Below are 24858 nucleotides of genomic sequence, written 5' to 3'. Positions count from 1 at the left end.
GTGTCCTGCTTTGTGCGAGGTACTATTGTTCAGTGGAAGAGTTTCTTCTTTGGGAATTACTAAATTCATTAGTCAGGAAACAACAACCAAATCAGCTTGAAATTGTTTAGTTTACATTTCAAGTTTCTGCTAAAATCACAAACTTAAAATCCGCCATGAATCAATACAGTCAGGCATTAGAATAGAATTTTGTTTTCCTTCTTTCCATTTAAAAGTAGTTATTTTGTTCATTTACAATTATTGGCATATCCAACTTTTTCCTACCTGTAATTGCCCTCAAGAAGGTGATAGTGTGCCAGGGCCTTGAAACACTGCAGTTCATGTGGTGTAAGTACAATCATCGCTCTCTGTAAGAGGAAATTTCCAATTTCTGCCCAAGGATAGTGAAGGAACAGCTACTTTGATCCAAGTCAGGATGATGCGTGTCTAGGGACGAACTTGCAGGTGATTGTGTTCATATCTATGTACAGCCTTGAAGGTGGCAAAGGTCACTGGTTTGGATCACTGCCTTCCATCTCCAGCACTGGTGCACACTGCTGTCACTGTGTTGGCAGTGGATGGAGTGAACATTTAAGGCAGTGAATGGGACGCTGATCAAGTGGGTCGTTTTGACCTGGTGTGGAACTTGTGGTGTCTTGTTAAATGAACACTCATTCAGGAAAGTGACTTCTGACTTACAGCTTGTAGATGGTAATCGGGTTTTGCAAAATCATTAGGTGGGCTGCTTTCACCACATTTCCTGACCATTTTTGAGACTTATTAAGAGACTACCATACTGTTGTGGGTCTGGAGCCATAGGAGATAAGGACAACAGATTTTTTTTCCCTAAAGGGCATTAATGAACCAGATTGTTTCAATGACAATTTTGAAAGTTCATGCTGACCATATTGATGCTGTTTATTTATGTCAGATTTATTCTATTTAACTTCTCTAGCTACCCTTCTGGGGTGTGATATTAAGTCTACATTGCTGTCATTGGGCATTTTGAGTATGCAGCTCTCCTCTGCGTTAATGGCACCCATCAATTTGCAGCTAACCATAATTAACATTAATTCCTGAGTCCAAGACATTTATGGTAATGGTGAACAACAGTGGTCTCATCAACATGCCCTATGGAACATAACTTTCCAACAACTGACAGTAAAGTAACTATCTTTAACCCCTACACACTGATATACGTTTTGTTTCCAGCTTGGAGACTATCCTACATGTCCTTGTGTTCTGCGACCCTTGACTTTAGTCATGATCCTGCCATGTAGCACCTTCATGAAATCTTTGAAAATCTTAATTTATTGTGTGTAGCCTCGGGCAACTGTCTGTGTGGAGTTTGCACATTCTCCCCGTGTCTGCGTGGGTTTCCTCTGTCAGGTGAATTGGCCACGCTAAATTGCCTGTAGTGTTAGGTGCATTAGTCAGAGGGAAATGGGTCAGGGTGGATCCTCCTCAGAGGATTGGTGTGGACTTGTTGGGCCGAAGGGCCTTTTTCCACACTGTATGGAATCTAATCTACATTACTGTTGTCTATGCACTCACTTGCTTGCTCGAGGAATTAAGGAAGGATGGTCAAGAATGACCTTTCCATCTGTGTTCACCACTTCATTATGTTTTCAATTCCTAGATCTTTCTCTGTTATAATCTTTGAGTAAAGATTTATTTATCTTTCCCATCACTAACACTAAACTGATTACTTAGACATATTCTATAATCCTATATAAACATAGGAATCATATTTTTTGCCCTCATTCCTCAAGTACTTCTATCATTTGCAATGGATTTTTAAATACATATTCCTGGGTTTTGTGATCTCTTCCCAAACTATTTAGAATGTACCAACTAGAAGCAAGAGTAGGCTATTCAGCCCGTCAAACCTTCTCCACTGTTTTCTCTCCACCCCTCAGGCTCTCTGCCTGTATTCCTGATGAAGAGCTTTTGCCCGAAACGTCAATTTTACTGCACCTCGGATGCTGCCTGAACTGCTGTGCTCTTCCAGCACCACTAATCCAGAATCTCTCTTCATAAGTCAACCTTTCACCTCAAGAATCAATCTAATGAACATCCTCTGAACTGCCTCCAATGCACTGTATCTTTCCTCAAGTAAAGGAAACAAAACTGTATACAATCTCCATGTCTAGTCTGATATGCATCAATGCAATTTGTCTCTCCAAGGTAAAAAAAGTTTGATTATTTAACAATGACCACCTTCCTTTTCAGATTTAAATTGTTTTGTAGTTATAATCTTACAATCTTCTGCTGGCAGGTTTGCAAAACGGCTTCTGGCTGCCTCCCACCCACCTCCAGCCTATGGAGGCCCATCCACTCTCACCTCAATTGAGGTCCTTGGTAAGAGCTGCTTCACAGTCAGTCTCAAGTTTAAGGATGGGGCAATGAGTTCGGGAATGGGCGTAAGCTTGGCAGGTCACTTCTGTGGATGGAAAGGGTGGTACCTCCCTCAGGTAGCCTCCACCGGAGTCTGCCTCCAACATATACTCTCTCCCGATCTCTATCCAAACCGTCGGATACTCTCCTCTGCCCAACTGAGAATTTCTGGTCATAAACTCTGCGAATTAGAATCCGGGAATGCTTGTGTTCTCCGTCCTGGTGACGACTGGTGTTGGAACTGCATTCAGATTGCATGGCAGCTCTCTGAGACTTGACTTTGTCTGCTTGAAGGGCAGAAGTTCCACTTCCAGCCAGGGAACATTCTTCAGAGTGTTATGTGGCTGTGGTGTCGGTATAATCAGCAGGGCTGTGTTCCCCATTAACCCTACGGGTGGCAGGGTGGGAAAATCCTGCCATATCTCTCCTTTTGATCTTTTCTTGCTATCTGATATCCATTATGTTAGTCTTCCTGGAAATTACTGAGGCAAAGAAATTATTTATCATAATTTATCGCTGCCATGACCTTTGAGTTTTCAGGTGTGTCCCTTCATGATCTTATCTCGACCTTAATATTTTTATTTCATTACTTATGTCTATAATACTTTACTCCTTGTCTTGTATTTCTTCTTAATATAATTTAGTAGTTTATCTTCCTTTCTTCTCTTCCCTAATATTTTCATATTCCCTCTTACTATGTTGTCTATGTAGTTATGTTTGTTTCTTCAGTTGCAATATTGCCTTCTCTTGTTGGGCTCTATATTTATTGTATAAGATTAAAAGACTGTATGTATTATGAAAAACACTTCCCTCCATTGATCTCACTGCTTTCCAATCTCATTTGATTTTGGGTAAAATACAATTTCTTATCATTATTAACTTATGGCCTTTACTCATTTCACATTCTGACTTATTCATTCTCCACACCCACCCTCAATAGTTTATCCTTTTTTGAGTTTTGTTTTCTAACTACTTATTTCCTACCCATTAATGTTACTTTCATTCTTTTCTTCATTAAGAGCTTTACTGTTGGCACTTATTTCCATTATCTTCAGATTATTTTGTTTTCCCAAGACTCCTTTCTCAATTTTATTAAGTTAAAGTCCTTTAAACACATGCTGAATTTATCCTTTACTTTTGAATGGGTCAATGTCCGAGAACTACTCCCCCAGCACTTCAGCAGTACTGTCAGTGTACCTTCACCACATGAACTGCAGCAGTTCAAGAAGGCAACTCACCACCATCCTGACAAGAGCAATTGGTGACGGGCACAAATGATGGCCTAGTCTGCAGAACCCACATCCGGTGAATGAATTTTTTTAAAAGTATTGATATAAATAGACAAGTATATGAAATCACTGCCTCGTAAATCTGCAGTAAGATGGAAACATTACATATGTGCAGTGACCAAAAGTAAACATTGAACAAATTCTTCAAGTGCTGATATATGTTTTCTGACAAATCAGTTCTTAATGGTGAGCTTTGTGGTGAGTCCAGCTTTCGTCGTCTCCTTTTGACTGGTACATTGTGGCAGTAACACAGCTGTCTGGATCTGTGGATGTAAGGCACTGGAAATTTAAAGCAGTTCGTGTGTCAGATTACTCTCAAGATTTAAAGCGGTTAGACTAGCCAAATCCTCTGGGCTCCAAAACGCTGCAGGGTGTTGAAGTGCTGTAGATCCAGGAGTTCCAGAAGTGTGAACATAGTTAAAAGTGTATCATCAGCTGATATGAATAGCATTTTGAACAGTTTTAATAGCTGGCGGCAGCCATTCAGGCTTGTGAAGGATGATGGCTGTTGGCCAGCAAAAGTATCTACCTTTCTCCATCCAATTACCTCATTAAGGTTGATCTTAATAACCAGACCAGACAAACTGTAATATTCTGGTCATCAGACTGGAATGTCCGATTCTGAGTGTCAAGTGTCAAATTGCAGCCTTAAGCACGCCAACATCACAAAGTCAGCAGACTGAGTGGTTCCATTTCTTTTAGCTATGAGATACGATGTTCGTCGTTTATAGGCTTTTAGAAACATGCTTTATCACAACGTTTTTTGCCATTTTAATGTTGCAATAATATTTTCTATGCACATTTCCCAATAAAATCATTACAAAGTACAAATCACTCGACTAACACGCTATACCTTTCATAAAAGCAAATCACCAAAAGAGAAATGCTGGAAAATCTCAGCAGGTCTGGCAGCATCTGTAAGGAGAGAAAAGAGCTGACGTTTTGAGTCTAACTGACTCTTTGTCTATTACCTTTCGCTGCCTCACTATCCTCATAAATTAGAAAATTCATGCCTAGACTTATTCTTGTGTTGCTTGATAACTGGCTGTTCAATGTCAGAAGGTATTCTACCAATAGTTTTATTCTGTTAATTTTTACTTAACCATTCGATGGAAAAGTGCCTCACCTAAGGAATTCAGCTAAAGCTCTGAAACCCTGCTGGGGAATTGAGTTCCCTCATTAAATATCTCTCCACGTGCTGGAAGTGCGTCACTTCCACCACCTCAGTCCCAATGTAAGAATATAGAATAGATCACTTAGAACTGAGAAATTTCTTCACCCAGAAAATGGTGAGCCAATGAAATTCTCTGCCATAGAATGCGATTGAGTCCAAAATATTAAATGCTTTCAAGAAGAGTTAGATGTAATTCTTAGGGCTGAATGGTATGGGTAGAAAGCAGGGGTTCTGAGTTGACTGATCAGCCATGGTCATATTGAATATTGGAGCAGGCTCAAATGATCTGCTCCTGCTCCTCTTTTCTAGTTTTCTACATAAGTCCACCTTCTTTGGTCAGGCTGACTATCTAAGCAGGGCAGGTCCCCACTGCCAAGAGAGGGTTCCCACTGCTCATAAGCGAGGAGGAAGTTTCAGATAGTGCTCTTATGAAATCACACCACAATGATAAAGGGTACCAGAACAAATTGAAGGATGTATAACTTTTGTGTTGAAGCCAGAACAGAGAGGATTAAATTACAGAAAAGAAGATAATGTTTGTCTTATATTTCTTTTGTAGTTTATCTTCCTTTCTTCTCTTCCCTAATAATTTCATATTCCCTCTGCCATTAGTAGACCTTTTGCAACTACTACAAGAACAGTTGCCTTATTAGATGAGGGAGGCTTGACCAGAGTTCCTTGTCGTTGCTTTTATGCAGCTGGGTGGTAAAAGGGAGGCAAGTGATTTCCTGCATAAAAGGGGAATGAAAAGACTGCACATGTCAAACTTCCTTTAATATTTTCCATGGGAACTGGACCCACATGAGAATAAACTGTTGCACACAGGCAGGAAGGGGAAAGGAAATCAGGGCATTTTCGAGGCCTTAAAAGAGCAAGACCATGGAAACCCTGCGACTGAACTTTTCATGGGAACCAGAGTTTTTACTTTATCAAATTCTGTTAAACTTTTGGCAAGTTTTTAAAGTCGATTTTGTTTCGGCCAAGAACTGTGAATTTTGGTCTTCAGATTTATTTTTCATGCTCCATCCTGTGTGAATGTATTTGCATTGCTAAGCCGCTTCTGCACTCTGCTTTGTGCAGGGGTTGGGTACTGGGGAGATTGTAAAAGGGCAGCATTGTGGTGCGAAGCTGTAGGTGGAGTAAAAGGGAAAATAAGTGTGAAGAATGATGGCGTGGGAGTGGGAAGTGGGTACTGGTATGAATCGTAAGACTTTTTTTTATTCATGGTAGGATAAATGCTCTGTGTAATTTTCCTATCTGTACAGGAAGTTTAGTTGGATCTGGCATCCCTGCTCCATAGCAGATTTATGACAGATACATTTGTGTGCCTAATTCTGTTGTAAGCTCTTGCTTTGATTTTTTTTGTTCTGAGTGTTTCCCCTAATGACATTGGAGTAGAAAGTCAGCTGACTGAACCTCAGACTTTATATGGCAGGATTGTCCTTCTGCTTGTGGCTGTTTACATAGTGTTAACAATGTGTTGCTATGGAGGGAAGAGGAATGATAGGATGAGTTATTCTTCACCTCTCAGGTTGCTGCAATATGGTAGATAGTTGTCTGTCACTGTTCTTTGGAGAAGAAGAGAAATTGGAAGTCTCAGTATTTCCAGACAAAATTATGGCAGATGAGAAGAAATATTTTCAGGTGAAAGCAATTTCGTCCCCTTCACATGTTGCCCAAGTTGAATAGTTGTTAGACATGATTCCGTCTTTATTAGCTGGAGGAAATGATATTCTTGTCCTGTTGATCTCCAAACTTGCTTTGTCTCTGAAGTAATAAGGTTTATTGGCTGAGGTCAGTTTCTATCATGTAATCACATGATCAGTACTTCTGCCGTCGACAGAAATTGTTCAAAGTTAGTAGCTACTATACAATGGGGGAATGAAGTGGTGGCTTTTCACACTGACTTGCAATCAACTGATTTCCCTGAAGGTCTCCAGTTCAGTGTCGACCTTGCAAACACTACTTCTGTTGGCTTAGACACGCAAACAATGGGGCTATAAGTTGCATAAGTAATTTCTCATATGAATGTCTTTTCAGAGATGACATTGCACCCATGATCACTTACATTGAAATAAGTTAAGCTATTGGAAAGTTTTTACAATGTCAGTGCACAAATTGTAAATATTAGTCAACTTACTCTGAGTAGCCATGTTAGCAACACATTGTCCACTTCTAAAATTTGAAATTTCAATGATATTAAAATTCAATGAAAATTGGGTAAGTTATGTATATCTTGAAAGTTATGTGCATGGTAGTTTACTGGGAACAACACGCAGCTGAGGTAAACCAAAAAGGATTCTGCTGCTATTGAAAATGTATACACTCCAAATTTGAACAACTCAATGGTGTAATTTGATTTTCCTCACACTGTTCCTGGTGCTTTTGCCAATAACCCCTAGTATCAATCCTTCATTGGTTAGAAGTACTTTCAAGTTATTTACACGACATCTTTCATTCTTTAAACAAGTCTATGGAATCTCTGCTCTAAGGATGATAAAATCTTTCTCCAATCTACTTATCTCTTATTCCTGGCACCATTCCAGTAAATCTTGACTGTATCTCCCCCCGACAATCTTCACAGTCACACTAAGGTGTGACCCATCAGTGATCACAGTATTCCATCTGGTGACTAACTGATGTTTCCTGGTTCTTTAGTTCAGCTTTTGCGTTTTGTATTCAATGCCTGAAGGATTCCAGGTCCATAAGCATAAGAACAGCAGACCTCTGAGCAGGAGTAGGGAATTCAGTCCCTCGCGTCTGCTCTGCCATTTAAAACGATCATGGCTGATTTCATCCCTCTAAACTCCACTTTCCTACCCGGTCTCCACAACCCTTTCTCAGCGTCCCAACATTCACAGCAGTGTGGAAGTGAACTCTTCAGATTCACAACCCTTTGAGTTTGGCCTCATCTCTGTTTTAAACTTGCTATCAAATATCCTGAAACTATTCAAACAAAAGAACTGCGAATGCTGGAAATCAGAAACAAAAGCAGAAATTGTTGGAAAAATCCAGCAGGCCTGGAAGCATCATATGGAGAGAAAGCAGAGTTAACGTTTCCGGTCCAGTGATCCTTCTTTAGAACTCAATTCTGAATAGCCCATTGTTTCTAAGAGTTTTCCCACTGCTATCATTGAACTGACTCGCCTATCATTGCCAGAATTCTTCTGCCCTTTAGCACCACCCCTTTATTATTAAAAAGGACTGACAAATTGAAAAAAAAATCTGCAGCTTCTCCCTTTCTTTCCTCAGCAACTGTGTTCAAAAAGCCCTAGGGAACATGTCCCCTCTTGCTGCAGTATTTCTTCCCCCCCTCCCCAACCACCAAACTTAACAATGGAGAGCAGAGTCTGAGACCAGCCCGGGAGACGAGTCGCGTCCGGAGCCTGCAGCAGGAGCATAGCAGGTGCGGGCCAAGTCACAGCTGGAGCCTGGAGTGGGAGCAGAGCAAGCCCAGGCCCACTGTGGGATGAGTACTGAACAGAGGTCAACCCTTGGGGGCAGCAAGGTCCTGTGTTCTGAAGCCCAGCAGGCATGAACTCAGTGAAAATGGACTAGGAGTTGACTACCTTAAAGATACTTTTTATTCACATTCTGGACTTTTTAAACTCTGTATTCCCATACAGTCTGTTCTGATATAACATAATAGTTCCGCCCAGATGCGATCCCACATTATAAGAAAGTTGTGTGATCGCCACACCATTTAAGTTAATGGGGCTGAAATAACATTATAGTCAATATGGGTAAGGAAAGTTCGCGTTCTACCAATAATGGTCTAAATTCTTCTATCGTGTTAAAGCCAATTTGCATTGGAGAAACGCGCGTTATAGCAGAATCGACTGTACTGGTCTGTTTTTAAGCTATTCCAATTCTGTAACAACACTTAAGTATCTGTGCCTAGGTACCCCATATCTAAAATAGCATGACAGATGGCATTACAAACTTTTCATTGCAGTCTTTCAAGTGCACATGACAATAAAGACTATTCTTTCTATTGCCCGTGTACTCAAATGAACCGGCTTAGTTTGTAGAGTTTCCCTGGAGACCCAAGAAAGGGCAAAATTAATCAAAAAGTACAATGTTGGTGAATTCCTCTTGTGAGCATGGTCACTTTCTGGGCTGGACCGGCTTCTAACATCTTGTTTTTAAAACTAAGGAAACTAGATTTGTACTGAACACACTTTTTCTGTTCAAAAATGCGATGACTGTTTACCAGGCTGAGAATCACTGCAACTCAGTGGCAACTATATCCTAGTATACATAGTATTTCCTTGAGGTCAATGAAACAAAATGACTTTGACATTGGAACTACGGGAACTTTAATCGGAGCTGTTTTAGAATTGCATCAGAACTGCTATGACCTTTGTACAGTACTTTCAGCGATACTAACTCCAGTATTGCTTCTCACTTTCGTATGTATGTGGAATTTGAAGACCCAGCGTGGTTTGGTACTAGCTATGTCTTGGCTGTGTTTGGCACCAACTTTGCAGTACAACAGGTGCTGCCTTGCACCAGGGAACAGTTTGCTGCGACACAGCTGTTAATTAAATTCCTGTTGAAAAATGTGACCCATAGTTTTACACTTCCTATGTAAACATGTCAAGTTCAACTTCCCCGAGTTGGAAATCAAATGTTATCATTGGAAACATCTAATAAAACAGAGTCTTCAAGAATTAATTTGCACCTCCATCATTCAGCAGATACAGTAACTTTGTCAGTTCAAATGAATTTAACTTTTGTGCTTGAATTTCCCAGATCCCCTTTGTCCTTTCCAGTGCCCAGTTATGAGCAGCATTAACAAATGCTAAATACGCACTGAATTAGGGGCAGGATTGAAGTCTGAATTCTTCAATATAAAAGTTGTTGCCCATATCTTAGCTGCTTTGTCTCCCAAAACTAGATGTTCTAAAGAAATTTAAATTCAGAGAGTACTGACTGAAGAAGCACTGTTTAAAGCAGATGGTTTGAGTTATAGAGGAAAGGATTGACTCAGACCATGATGTGCTACCTACTGGAACTTACTGCAGATTCCTCAACATTTCTTTCTCAGTGCGAAAGTGATATGTTAAAGTAATGGTAGCAATTCAACCAAGGTGTGATCCAACATTCCCTACATTCTGTGATGCAGCAAATTTCACATCACCAGGAACTTTAGCACCTAATGCTTAAACCTGTTGTTATATTTAACTGCCATTATTATACAGTATAATGCACATGCTATCTATCTATGTTGTGGTTCTGTTCGCCGAGCTGGAAGTTACATATATATTTATTATATATTACATTACATATATATTTATTTGCGGCACTGTGGCTAGCCTGTTTGCAGCATAGTTCAAAGCGAAGATAATTCATTATAGCCTCAAACCTTGTTGTCGCCCTCAGAAGATTAAAGTGCAATCCTGGATTTTCTGTCCTACTGCTCTTAAGAGTGATTAAAGTGAACAGAATTACTCTAGAACAGCATCCAGCAAGAATGAAAAGGCCTGGTCTTCTCACTCAGCTTCTGTCCTGGCTCCTGCTGTTCTTTTCCAAGTCTTGTCTCCTGCTGTTACTGTCTATCCTACTAATTGCTAATTCCCAGTGCAATTTTCTACCACTCAGTGCCAGTTCTAATGGCTCTCTCTCCCTCTCTTTCTCTCTCTCCTTTATACAAGCCCTCAATACTTTGTCTATTTCATTTTTCACTTTCATGTTCTCTGGCAAGTATTAACTCATGCAGCTCAGTCTATCTCTCTCCTAAAATGAGAGCCAGCTTGCAATGCTCAGATTCTCTTCCTCCTCATATTAATCTCACTGTTTCTTTATCTCTTCCCCCTCCCCATATTTACAAGTGCTGGGTCTCATTACTCGTATGAAGCACAAAAGCTGGCATCCCAATTTCAGTGGATAAGAAAGAAGGACATGTAACGCTGGCCTTTATTTCAAAGGAATGGACTATAAAAATAGGGAAGTCTTGTTAAAGGTATACAAGGCTCCAGCTAGAGCACACCGAGAATACTGTGAACTGTTCTGGTCTTATTATCGAAGGACAGATATAAATATATCTTTTTAGGTTTTGAGGGGGCTTGACAGGGTAGATACAGAAAAGTTGTTTCCCTTGTAGGCAAGTCTAGGACCAGAGGGCACAATGTCAGAGTAAAGGGGTCACCCATTTAAGGCCAAGTTGAGGAATTCATTCTCTCAGAGGAAGTTAATGTGTGGAATTCTTTAATGCAGAGAACTGTTGAGGCCAAGTTTTTAACTACATTCAATGCTGAGATAAATGTTTTTAATTAGTCAGGAAATCAAGTGTTCTGAGTAAACGGCAGGAAATGGAGTAGAGGATTATCTAATCGGCCATGAAGTCATTGAATGGTCAATCAGACTGATGGGCTGAATGGTCTACTTTTGCTCCTACGTCTTATGGTCTTACAGTCCAACTGTATAGAGGTAATTTTCCAGTAGACATGCTAGAGGCACTTTATGCAACTTGGCATTTGGATACAACTTCTGCCCAGTAAGGTTGTTTGTCATAAGCAAAATTCTGAGTATTCGACTTCGTGTGAATTTTACTTTTTGGAATGGTAACATTTTACGAGATCTAATAGAGGTATAGAAATTTATTTTTTTTAGAAATCTGAAATATTAGTTTAAACTAAATGTTTTATTTCAGATAAGGGAACTTGGGTTCATGCCAGAAGTTACATTGATAAATTCTTCAAGGAAAGGGAGGTCAATACTTTGAATGCTGTGAGTGTTAAAGCTCTGTATCAGCTTGTTGATGCTCAGCCTCCTATCATTTATAAATCTAATTTTAAAAATAACATCTGCTTATTCCTACATCCCAAAATAGATCCACCTGCAATCTATCTTAGCCGCGGTTCTTACAGCCTACAATCCGTGAGCTTGCAGGCAGTTCCCCCAATATCTTCCCAATGATTAAGATGGTGAAATCCAATGTGCCATGCACCACTCACCAACAACTTCCACAAGTGGTCAGTTTGAACACAAATGTACAGTACTGTTAATGATTATGTCCTGTCAATGAAAATGCAACTAGTTCCTTTGTTAGCCCAAAATCTGACTGCCAATTCCATGGGAGCCAAGCTTATTTCATCGTCTCTTTTGAAAGCAATTTGCCAAAGGTTGTTTTTTTAAAAATCAAGATACATCTTTGCTGAATTTTTGTCTCATAGCCATAGCATGTTGTGAGACAGGTCCTTCTTTCCCAGAGCTGAGACTTGCTAATGAGTGTCTTTAACGGTTATTACATACGTGTCTCCAATTTTCCCATCCAACAATTTCCCTAGAACAAAGTAAAGTAAAGTAATGAGTCATGAATTTCCACATTTCGAAGGTGAATCATTGTGACCAATTTGTCAGCTTTTCTGCCAACACCACGTGATATTCATTGCCTCTTAACTGTTGCTGATTCACCAGACCTCATATCCCAACCTACTATGACATAGTCTAAAGTTTATGGGCGAGCATTCTCTGTGCCAATAGCCTATTTATATTGGAAACAGAGTCTTGTGTCTGAAAGTTTAAGATAGACCACCCTCTCAGCTGCCAGGACATTGAACCCTTGCAGTGGGCCAGCCAAATCCCACTTTTGCTATCAGCAAATCAGGGCTATTGTGCACATCGGGCTCTCAATAGGTTCTCCTTTATTGCTTTATTTTATTATGCAATGCATATCATTCTCTTTGTGACACACCATCACCGAGTTGCTTTGACATATTTCAAAGTGGACTGGAACAGTCGAGTCCCTGTCTCCATTTAGAAACAAACATCGACAGTCTAAATCAGAAAAGTTTGGTAAACATTCTCATGGACTGTTTTCATTGCCAAATAAACACTGTTTACAGCTGTGGTATGATTTTTTTGGGGGGGTTTAGTTTGCTGACTTGCATATTATTATAATTCTATACTATAATATGATCAATCAAGGGAACATTAATATTGGTAATGAATTTTTCATGTTGTGTCCATATTCACAATGTCTCATTCTGTGCTGTACACATAATAGTTCTACTCTTTTCACAGCTATGGAGACTTTTGTGTACTCTTACACGAAAGCAGAGCAGGCATCAGCAGAAAGTCTAACTGCAATGTCGGTAAACAGTGCAGATATAAAAAGCAGATATCTTTATAGAAGGTGACATCACTCTCAAGATTTGCCTTATTAGTGATGTACATTGGCATTATAACATTGCTTGAACTGTCCCAGTAAATGCTATTTACTGGAACTGATAGCTTTGACCGTTGTTATATGTAGTCGGTGATTTTTGACTATGAGCCAAATCGTATATATTACATCAGCAAAAAGAACACTTGCTTCTGAAGCTATGGTTATTTTATTTAATTCGGTAATAAAGGTAATGTTTACCTCCTGAAGAGGAAATGCTGCAAGTGTTTTACTAACGAGGTTATAACATTTTCAAGTTAATAAGCACTATTTATAATTGTGAGAGAATAGATCTACTTAATAACTGTGAAGGTAATGTGCTCAAGTGCTGACAGATGTTTTTTTGGCTGTCTCAGTAGCGGTTTGAGTTACAGTCTATGAGTTTTTTACTTCCATTCTCTGTTGAGCTGTGAGCCAGCCAGCTGTCAGCAGCTTGCTGGCTGCACAACCATGAGATGGGTAGTTGGGTATAGAATGACAGAATGGAACCTACCAATGCCCATTGGTGGCCCAAAGCGAGTTCAATCATCTGCATTATGAAGATTTGTCCAAACATAGTAACGAAGTGTAAATGAGAGTGATTATCAGGTACAAAGCAGCACTTTGACAAAATCTTTGTTCCATAGTCCAACACAGTTGTGTAGTTTATATAAATAAGAACGCTTAGTGCTGCAAGTACATTTTTAAAATAAAAATTGATTTTATTTTACTTAACAATGTGATTCAATCGGTCTCTGTGAAATACTCTTGTGGAACTTCATCACTCACAAAATAACTACAGGCGATCAATTTTGATTGGTTATTCTAATACTTAGGAAACTTTGACATAGTCATAGTTATAACTATAGTTATAACATCACCCTTGTTTAGCTTTCCTGAATATCACAAATAGCGGTAGTGGTGTGTCAGTCATACTTGGGAATGCCTGGGCTGGAATTGTGGATTCAGATTAGATGATTGAATTGATTTCTACACAAATTGCTACGTAATGGGTAAGCACGTTCCCGTGGGATTTTTTACTGGTATTTCCAATGTTGACCATCTCTTACATCATGTCTTCACACTGGCTCCACGCAATAGCTCAAAGCATTTCATTTCTTCAGTCATTTTAGCTTGCCATTGCCATGTCTTGGTGTCCAAGATTTCCCAAGTGTGAACAACCATGTTGCAGTGCTTCAAGTATATCTAAACAAGACCACTTTAAAATGTTTATGGTCCTAACTGCCTTCTATCAAGATTCCACAGTTCTTTGTGAAGTTTCATCAACCATTACCATTAATCTTAACAACAGTTGCGCATCAAAGCTGAATGTTAGTTATAATAGCCAATGCTAGTGGAGTTAACACATTTCTATATTATTTTAATAACCCTGCCTGCCATTTGGTGAGACCTAGACTTTAATCATACGAGGGAGAAAATGAACGGAAAAGATCTGTGATAGGAGGGAAAGCATGAGAGGTTAAATGAAAATAGAATAAATGGTGCTGGGGCAAAGGGAGTGTTAAGGAAACAAATGTTTAAACAGGACGACGTGGGGAATCATGAACAGCTGAAATCCAAAACCAAAAAACATGGAAAAAGAGAGAAACAATCATGAAACTAAAATCAAAACCAGCAAAATGAAAGGAAATAATTTGGGAGCAGAGGATTCAATGTGAACTGTTGAACCCATTATATTAAGTACAAAAGATTGTTAAACATCCAGTTGAAAATATAACTGGTACTGGTACTATTCTCTGCAGGCCAGAGCATAAGTCCGGAAGACTGTGTTGCCTGCCCCTTGTGAAAGATAAAGATATCTACTGGCAGCTGAAAAGAAACTTGGATTGGAATGGAGTTTTGTGATTTACCTGAGTACCAATGACATAGGTAAAACTAAAAGGGGGTCTGTTGAGGCAATTTGAGCAGCCAGGAGTTAAGTTTATAAAGGTGAACCACAAATCATAAGTAAATTGGCTGTACGGTGATGGACTGTGGTTTTCAATGCCAACCCATATCCCACTGTGAACAGCCAGTTTTGGTCCTCTATGGCAGTCACCAGTTTTTCAGTGGAGGAAGGTACATCTTCTGAAGTCTTCAGCCCTCCTCCAAATGTCAGAAGCCTGCTCGATTTCAATCTCCAGTAGTTGGGTTTGCCACTCTACACATGTGGAGTCCTTAGAACTGGCATGTGCACCTTCTGTGTGCTTGTTTCTGTACTAGTGTGAGATGGAGAGCAAGGGTGTAACAATTTACCCTCTGAACCTTGATCCTCCTCCTCAGAGGTTATCGTTGGACCCTCTGAGTGAGTGGCTGTAGCTGCTGATGTTTATCCAGAAAGCAAACAAGGAAGACATTTGAGATGAGTTCAGAGACGAGCAACTTAAGAACACACACTGATTTCTAAAGAGACCCTGCACCATCACCTCTGTCATGGCTGGAAATGGTCATGTTGGGTTGATCAGCTCTGGACTTGGCCTTCTTGTGAACAGTATCTACCTCCTCCTCCCGCAAGTAAAAGGTGTCACTGTAATGCATATGTATGTTGCAATCATAGTTGTGTGCTAAATCCACCCTTTGTCGGCTATTAACATTTCTCAAAGATACTCGCCAGTTTACAGGTGTTGCATTTATAACTCACCCCTTAATGTTTTTTGGGGTGACATCTCTGCTTCATGCCAACTTGAGCAGGACACTAGGTAATCCTATCTCACATATTTGCACAGTTGCACATAGTTCCATCTCCAAAATGATTACACACACATCCTGGCACATAGTAAGAATTCATTAAGCCTTTTATGGTACTGTAACCCAGTAGCGGCTGACACCTCTGAGCCCCCCATTCAAGGTGCTTTGTTCTGGCGAAGAGGTTTCCTATTCCCATTATAGGACCTCCCACTGATTACTTTCAGTCTGCAGGAGGACTCAGAATCATCGTCAGACTGTGGAGTCATCCATATTCTATGCCCTTCATCAGCACTGTCTGCTCCATCTGTAGAGTGACAAAGACAATTAAAGAGTAGAGTTTGAGCCCTCTCCTAAACACTTGATATTCATGAGCAAAACTCAGAATGGTATATTCAAATATTCTTTCCACTTAGGCCAGCATTTCTTAAACCAGTGGCAATGACTAACCTTTGGTACACGCCCTGCCCCATCTGTTCCCAGATGTCCCACCTTTCCGTCCCTCTGCCATCATTGCTGTCTGATGGTGGTCAGGTTCCCATTAGGCTGCTGTGTACTGGCTGCAAGATGCTCAATCAGGCATCTTCTAAGGGGAGGAATAGAAGTTGGCGATCCACATACTTCCAGGTTGGTCTCCTCGCTTTTTCTGTGAATAATGTAATACATCTCCATGCTAATTGGCTCTGTTTATGGTTTTCTTTTTGCTGCAAATGCATTGATTTGTAATTTACAACTAGGCTGAACTACCAATCCACATGGTGCTGATGTCTTCAAGAAGTAAACAGAAAAATGTTTATTAAGCTTACTGTTGGAATTAGCCTGATTATATGCAAGTATCCAAGGAGCAACTGGAGTGTGACACTCTCCATAGGCTGTTCCTATTGCAGCTATTTGAGAAGAAGGATTTCTAATTTCACATGGCTGACTATTTCCTGGAGTGCAGTGTGCAGCAGGAAATTTCAAATCCTCAATCAGCAGTTTTCCATCCATTAGAATTTCAGATGGGAAAACTCCATCACCATTGAGTGGACGAGGCGGGTTAGTTGAGGGTGTGGTGTGGCGTTGACAGTATGGTTTGGGTATATAGAAATATAGCATGGAAGCACACCAGTATGCACTCCAGATGTGTAACAAGTGTGTGAGGTAAACACCCCATCAAATTGCAGTTCTCAGAATCTTTCAGTAGGTGAGTGAAGAGCTTGGGCAATAGCCCTATTCTGAAGCTTTGTTTTCACAGATCCTGCTTCTACTTAATGTCTATGTTAAGATAAATGCATGTTTAAGTTACAGGTCGTTCTGGTATAATGCACGTTTCATCATTCGCTATAATGCAGTTGACAAATTGTGGACGATGTTTGGATAACGCGAACTTTCTAATGAACTATAGGGATTTTCTATCGCAGTTTTCCATAGTGGGATTTTCTAGTCCACAGGGTTGCAGGGGAACACAACTGTCAAGTTATAGCAGAATGACCTGTACCAATTATTGAACTGCAAGGTTTTAAAACTCTATTGTCATTATAATGTTTGCAAAATCCTACATCATTCTCATAATATAGTAACACTGTAGAATGGTAAATAAACCAGAGGGGTTAATTATCTAATTAAATAGATGGAAGATCAATGTCCTTGTGCTTTCATTCACCAACACCATCTCCAAGCACTCAGTGGGTTAAGATAAAGCTTATACAAAAATGACCAATTATTGGCATTAAAGAACAAGTATAGGCTTTATAAACCTTTATCATGGCACTTGGAATTAGATACAGGAACATTAGTTTGTGCCAGTATAGATGGTTTTATCTAGTCCTTGTTTAGATCACAGAGCAAACCATGAGGTGTCTGACTCATGTTCAGACATTGCTGTGGTTAGAGGCTGAATATTATGTCTGAGCCTGTGGCTTACCACTGTCAATCTTCTTGGGGTTTCAGATAATACATGATAGCGTTGATTCAGTAACCATTTTTTCAACTAAAGGTAAAGCCACAATAGTCCCAGAAGACCATGTTGGCTGCTCCCTCATTAGAGAGAAATCAACTTTTTTTTTTCATGGCACAAACATGCTATTTAGATTAGATTACTTACAGTGTGGAAACAGGCCCTTCGGCCCAACAAGTCCACACCGACTCTCTGAAGAGCAACCCACCCAGACCCATTCCCCTACATTTACCCTTTTACCTAACACTACGGGCAATTTAGCATGGCCAATTCACCTAACCTGCACATTTTTGGACTGTGGGAGGAAACCGGAGCACCGGCAGAAACCCACGCAGACACGGGGAGAATATAATTCCTGGCTTACAGCATTTGATCTTCTGTATATCTGGTATTTTAGATTACTTACAGTGTGGAAACAGGTCCTTCAGCCCAACAAGTCCACACCGACCCTCCGAAGAGCAACCCACCCAGACCCATTCCCCTACATTTACCCCTTCACTTAACACTACAGGCAATTTAGCGTGGCCAATTCACCTAACCTGCACATTTTTGGACTGTGGGAGGAAACCGGAGCACCCGGAGGAATCCCACGCAGACACTGGGAGAATGTGCAAACTCCACATAGAAAGTTGCCTGAGGCAGGAATTGAACCCAGGTCTCTGGCCCTGTGAGGCCACAATGACAAAGAAAATGAAGTGATGTTCCCAACATTTCTTGTGTACAGTGATAGTGTCCCTGCCTCTGAACCAGGGAAGACCTGGGTTAAGGTCCCATGTGCTCCAGAGATGTGTACTAACATCTCTGAACAAGTTATTAAAAAATATCTGAACTGATACTCCTACCAGCAACAAAGCAGCGTTGAGATCTGAAGCCTCTGTGGTCACCTGATAGTTTGGGGCTGTGCCATGGTACAGTGGTGTCAAGTGATAGTGTTAGATTCAAGTCCCATCTGCTCTAGAGCTGCATCATAGTATCTCTGAACAGCTTGATCAGAAAATATCTAAAAGCCATAGCCGTGTGTTAGCTCCTGGTAGGGTTTTTGAACAGAAAGAAGGAAGGGCATGGCAGGGTTTTGAGAATTGGATAAGTTAACTGCTGATTCATAATGAAACGCTGCCTGTCTACTCTCCCAATGTCAAAAGCAGTAAGGCCCATTCTCCAACCAAGTGGTGAAAGGCGAGACAAGGATCTCACCAGTGAGTAGCAAGATGCCTGTTTGCATGCATTAGCAAGCATGACCAGCTGTTAGTAGTTAATGTCACCTTTTTTATATGGAGTTTCCCAGTCTCCCACTCGCCAGTTAGAAACTAGACCGTAACAGTTTCTGACATGAAAGTCAGAATGATTGCGAGTCATCACTTGCTCATCTGCACCTCCATCTTGGACACCAAGCACCAAAATCTCAAGGCATGCTTAAGAACAGTGACAGTGCACAGCCAGCCCATGGATGTCAGCATCAGACAAGTACCATCCTCACTGCACTCTCTTGACCCATCAAATATCCGAACACAATAACAGTTCTGCACTTCAACACTGCATTTAGGGACATACCGGCACCTTTCATTGCAATCTGTACACAGGGACAGACATCAGCTTATGGATTGGATGAGAGTATATCTCAGGAGTCCTCTCTTCATAACTTTGTACTCAATAACTCGTGTGCCTACTTGAAAGCTCACGGCATCTCTGCCTTGCCTTATCTTTTTCACTTTGTCCCCTTCAGCTGGTGCTTAAAGTCTCACAGTACTTTTGACTTGCCTTTTCGCAAAGACACACAACTGGGCAGCTAGCTATGCTTGACAGCAACCAACAGTCAAGGGGGCTGACATGTTGTGCATGTCACTGTTACATCTGAACCGAATGTAGCAAACCCACTATCTGTATTTCAGACAAATGACCAAACCTCAACGTCCAAGCAGAGTAATCCTTAGTTAAGGCAAGGAATACACTCTTGGTACTCTGACATAGTTAGTCAAGGGCAGCCTCTGATATCAGTACAGTGGCTTCACACAGTTGGATGTTTGGAGTGGTCAGTGTCAGGATCTTCTCATAAATGGTGAGGAGCCAAATGTTAGGCATCCCGTTAACTTTCTTAGCTCTTATGTCGGCCTCAGTCTCCTAGATTGAAACAAATGGAGTGATAGAATGAAATTCAAGTGGCTAGCATAGCTGTTAATGCTAAATCAGGTGGGAGAATGGTGGTGAGGTGGATGAGTTGGAGGCGCAAAGGCCAGGTAGAGTTAGTAGGGTTCAGGGGATTGGGTGGGTGACAGCAAGTGAGGAAAGGTGCTACAGATAGCAGTGAGAGTGAGATCATTAGCCTTGGTGTGAGTTGAGTACAGTCGTGGAGTTAGATAAGTTAGCAGAGGAATTGTTGGAACTTACCCTGGCAGAGTGAAGAAGGTCATAGATTTTCTTTCTACAATGCTGGGCATTCCTCAGAATGGTTGACACCATCCTGACCTGGATTGCACCCTCAACTAAGTTGGCACAGTTTGGTGTCGTGACCTCTTCTGCTAGTCCTGGGAATAGAATCAGCCTTCCTTCCGCATAACCCTGTCCATCAGGACTGCCAGGTCGTTATCTGCAAAGGAGGGGGCCCCAACTTCCTGTTATCTTCCTTATTTGGGACAAATGTCAGGAACTATGCAGGGGACCTCTGCACTACCAACAACTGACTGTAAGCATAATGGCTTTTTAAATATGGCACCAGTGCCAGAAATCCCAGAATGTCCCTATAGTGGTGGGCACTTCCTCCAGTGATGAGTAGGAGAATAGGCCGAGCATCGGATGAACAGTGTGCCATGGGGTGTGGTGCATTGGCAGGTTTGAGACGATAACGTGAGAAAATTCACTGGGCCCTACAGAGAGAACATTACCACATCCCCAACACCATGAAACTTGATGAAAATGATATTCAGCCAATTTCTTGCATATACACTGAGGTGTTCTACACTGTTTCCAGCCTCTCAATGTTATATAGCTGAAAGGCTTCTGACAGTGGTCCTTCATCATTGTGCCTCTGTGACAACTTCCCCAAGCTTTACAGCACATTTTAAAATGCAGTCCTCGACCTTGGAATGTGCCAATTTGTAACAGCTACCTCAAGGGCAACTCTGTCCTGGAAAGCCAGAAATATTCAGGCACCAAAGAACATCATTCACCAAATCAATGATCTTCCAACTGTCATTCATGTTTATTTCTGTTGTGTTCCTCGGACCAGTCTGTACAGCATATTTGAGCTCCTCAGAATGAGCTTCAACAAAAACCACTGCATCTCTCTCCAGATCTGTATTTTTGCAAAGATCCATTCCTGAAGAGGAGAAAAAAGCAATCTCTTCTCCACCTCGAGGGCAGTATTTGGAGCATGATCATAATTTGACTAAATTAATGAAGTTGGCCTTAGTTTGGAATGTCATTCACCTGTAGAATCTTGCAGGATGAAATTAGAAATGGCAGTGAAGAATTTAAGGTAAGTCATTTGCTGGTCTTTAACTGCATTGGGTTGCACCAATTAAAAAAACACACTAAGTAATGGAAACATAATGCTGGGGTACACGCATTACTGTTATACTAGTTACAGTGTTATACTACTTAAATAATAATGCAACTTCGCTTTAAATAAAACTTATCGGCAGAGAGCCTTCTCACTCGCCTCTCCACTGGCTACTCGGACATTGCAGTAGATCGCGGAATTTGAGGAAAAATTGACTCAAAATTCAATCAACTGTTGGATATTTTGTGTGGCCATTCAATTGAACAATACATATTTTCCATTGTGGTAAATAAATTTAAAAACTCTAATAATTGGACAGGATAGTACAGTAAACTTTGCAATATTTGAGGTATGCAATTTTTGCCGGTTTATCAAGAGTGCCAGTTCAAACAACGTTTGCTGTATTTTCTAATCACCTGTTCAGAGATATTAGTGCATACCTCTGGAACAGGTAGGTTTGGAGCCCAGGTCTTCTGACTCAGACTAGGGAACACTACTATTGCATCACAGTAGTCTTGATTTATTCAACTGTATTATTGTCAGATCTATTTGCAATCTCTCTGAAATCTTCCTGGCTTTTGAACTTCTTTAAAAAATTGGCATGAATGCTTCATTTTTTTTTTGATATACAGGTAGAGCAAAATGATTGAAGAAAGATGAAATCTTCATTCTACCTTGAGTTCAGACTATTGCACCCGACAAAGTCAAGCTGACTCTAAAGTGGGTTTGGAAAACAAGTCATTCAGATTTAATATTGTTTAATTTATTGTCTTATGTCCTTCATTCTGTTCAAAAGCAGCATTATGTGGGATCAGGTAATGTTCAGAACAGACATGACCTTGCATTCCAGGTTTCTGGTAACTGTCAGGTTTAATCCTCCACTTTAATATGAGCTTGTGAACTGTTCTGATATTTTCACAGCTGGGCTGTTGGTGACTGGGGAGAATGTAGCCAAGCGTGTGGAAGAGGTGAACAGCTAAGACAAGTCCGCTGCACTCGAAGAGTCGCTTACAATAAGCTAGAAGATGTGCATCATGCATTGTGTCCATATCCAATGCCAGTCCGAAAGCAAGCATGCAATATTCATAACTGTCCACCTGCATGGAGTGTGGGAGCTTGGTCTGAGGTACATGTCAAATTTACTGTAGGAATTATAATTCTGTTATAATCTTGTTTCAGCTATACCAACACTTAGCTGAGAGTCTTAATAGACACAGGACCATGTTCAAACCTAAGACCTAGCCAATAACAGATCCCAATCAGATGGGGATTAATTTACCATGTAATTGGGGGATTAGTCAGTTACTGACCATGTACAGCAAATAAGCCTGGTGGTGTCTGTTGGTCATATGCTTCCTGATGCGCTGAATTGAATGATATCTGTAATCCCTCCCTTCTAATGCTGTTTATTCCATATATGACAGTATTTTGTTGTATTGATCCTTTTTCAATTCAACATACTAGTATCCCTGATCTTGTAACACATCAGCTTAAATTTTGAGATAGAAAATAAGTAATGGAATATCACTCAGGCCATACTTGTACTATGATCATTCATACTAAATTAGAAGTGGCTACTGAAGAGATGAGCATGTGTGAGACACTTGACCTTCCTAAAATTTAATGTAGTCTTCACTTTCCTATGCATATATTTGCAATAACTTTATGATTTTTTCTTTGTGACTGTATATATCAATTAGCTTCTCCTAAATACTTAATGAAAGAACAGCATTTAAAATCACCGGTTGTAGGATCTGTTGTTGCTGATTGTACACAATTCCTGTTTTTGAAACAATACTTGGCCAAGATCTTCTGATATACTTTTTTTTGTTTTACATTCTATTGGAAACAGCACAGATTAATCCTAAACATTTTTGAATTATAAAATGACATATTAAATTTTAATTCTCACACAGTCAAATTGATTTGCGATGTGGTAGCTGATTAAGTTATCCACCATAAACATTGTAAAGAATTTATCAAGCTCAATTATCAGCTCATGCACTGGATATAAATTTGTTTTTGTAATTCACAAGTCATTGCTCTCAGATTAAAATCCCACATTTTAGAACAAATGTCAGCACTTTCGGTGCAGAATGTTGTGGAATTCAGTTCCATTAGAGGATAAGTTGGACAATCAAGCTCAGTGTTTCCTGACTGATAACAGGAAGATTGGTGAAAAAGATGTACTGACCTCTAGTGGCCAAATGTCTGATTTTTCTCCATCACATAATAATATAGTATATGGGCTGGCCATTCAGCCCATTGTTTATACATTGGCTCTTTTGGTAGAGCTATTTAATTAAATTCCACTCTGCTTCTTTCTCAAAACTATATTCTTTCCTTTCAACTCGTTATCCAATTCTCTTTTAAATGCTGCTGTTGATTTCTTCCACTACAGTTGGTGCATTGTGGGTCAGAAGTACATTAAAATGCTGCACTGAAATCAAGGTTTCCTACATCTCCTAACATGACTTGAAGAGTTTTTCTTTAGTTACCCTAACAAAGACTCTGAACTTTCTCTGCCATAAAAATGACATTGCTTTCTGCAGTCTCTTCGATAACTTAAGTCCCTCATCTTTCGTGACATCCTTGGAAATCTCTTCTGCACTTTCTCCAAGGTGTTCACATCCTTCCTCGTGTTATACTCAGAGTTGAGAAAAGCACTCCTGCAATGTCTTAGTCTGTGTTTTATAGAGATTTAGCGTGATGACTATGCTTTTGTAATCGTACCTGTATTAGTAAAGCGAAGAATACAACATGCCTTTTTAAAACAACCTTCTCAAGCTGTCACCCTCAAAAATGTATCACAAGCATCCCTAAATCTACATCTTTCTGGACCCTTTCCAAAATTATAATATTTACTTTTCTTTTGTCAGAAGAATGATATCAAATATCACTTCATATTTCATCCCAAACTGAAAAACAACCATTCACAACTACCCTTTGTTTTCAGTCACTTAGCCAATTTTGATCCGTGCTGCTGTTCCTTTTATCCATGGCCTACAGGGAGTTTTGATGTGGAGCCTCATCAACCACCATTTGAATGTCCATATGCACAATTGTCATCTACACTGTCATTTCTTTAAAGAATTTTATCCAGTTAGTTAAAACTGATTTGCTTTTAACAAATTCTAACCAAATAGAATCTGAATTTGACCTCTGTACGATATTATCCCCCTTTAATTGCTACCACTTTTCCCTATCATTCCTAAATACTTTGTAGCCAGGAATGTTATGGATCCAATCCTCTCCTCTTTGAGCCAGGATATTGTCACTATATCGTACACCTACGTGACAATTTATACATGCAGCTCACCAACATTAATTCTGTGCGTCATGAACTTATACATAATTATTCATATTCCACATTTGCACTCCAAGCTATTCTTTATTCTATTGCTGTTTGTCTCTTTAATTCCTTTGGGCACTTTCTGCCTTCTCACAAGTGTTTCATCCTGGCATCCTTCCATCTCCAAATTAGTTCAAATTCTCCCACACTGTACTAATTTACCTCCCTCCAAAGACATTGGTCCCAGTTCTGTTGAGATACAAGCTTTTGACCTTGAACAGGCCCCAGAACTAGTCTCAGTGCCCGTTTTCTGAAGCCCAACTTCCTGCACCAATTCTTCAGCCACTGTACTAGTTGCTCTATCCAACAATCTAGCACAAGGCTGTGTGTGAACAATCCTGATACTGGTATTGCTGACTTTAAAATCCTACTTTTTAAGTTCCTCCTCTCTCGTGAAA

At 40.2% G+C, this 24858-nt stretch overlaps 1 protein-coding gene across 1 annotated transcript in view; it reads left to right on the top strand.

Moving 5' to 3' along the window:
* LOC122550229 (A disintegrin and metalloproteinase with thrombospondin motifs 16) overlaps positions 1-24858 on the top strand; it is a 229647-nt gene that overhangs the window by 187978 nt on the left and 16811 nt on the right. Inside the window, exon 18 of the mRNA XM_043690988.1 lies at positions 22030-22234. Within this exon, the coding sequence (XP_043546923.1) occupies positions 22030-22234 (205 nt within the window). The remainder of the gene's footprint in view (positions 1-22029; positions 22235-24858) is intronic.

Source organism: Chiloscyllium plagiosum, chromosome 5 (assembly GCF_004010195.1).
Source record: "Chiloscyllium plagiosum isolate BGI_BamShark_2017 chromosome 5, ASM401019v2, whole genome shotgun sequence".
Classification (NCBI taxonomy): domain Eukaryota; kingdom Metazoa; phylum Chordata; class Chondrichthyes; order Orectolobiformes; family Hemiscylliidae; genus Chiloscyllium; species Chiloscyllium plagiosum.
This window is presented reverse-complemented; position numbering and strand designations above follow the sequence as displayed.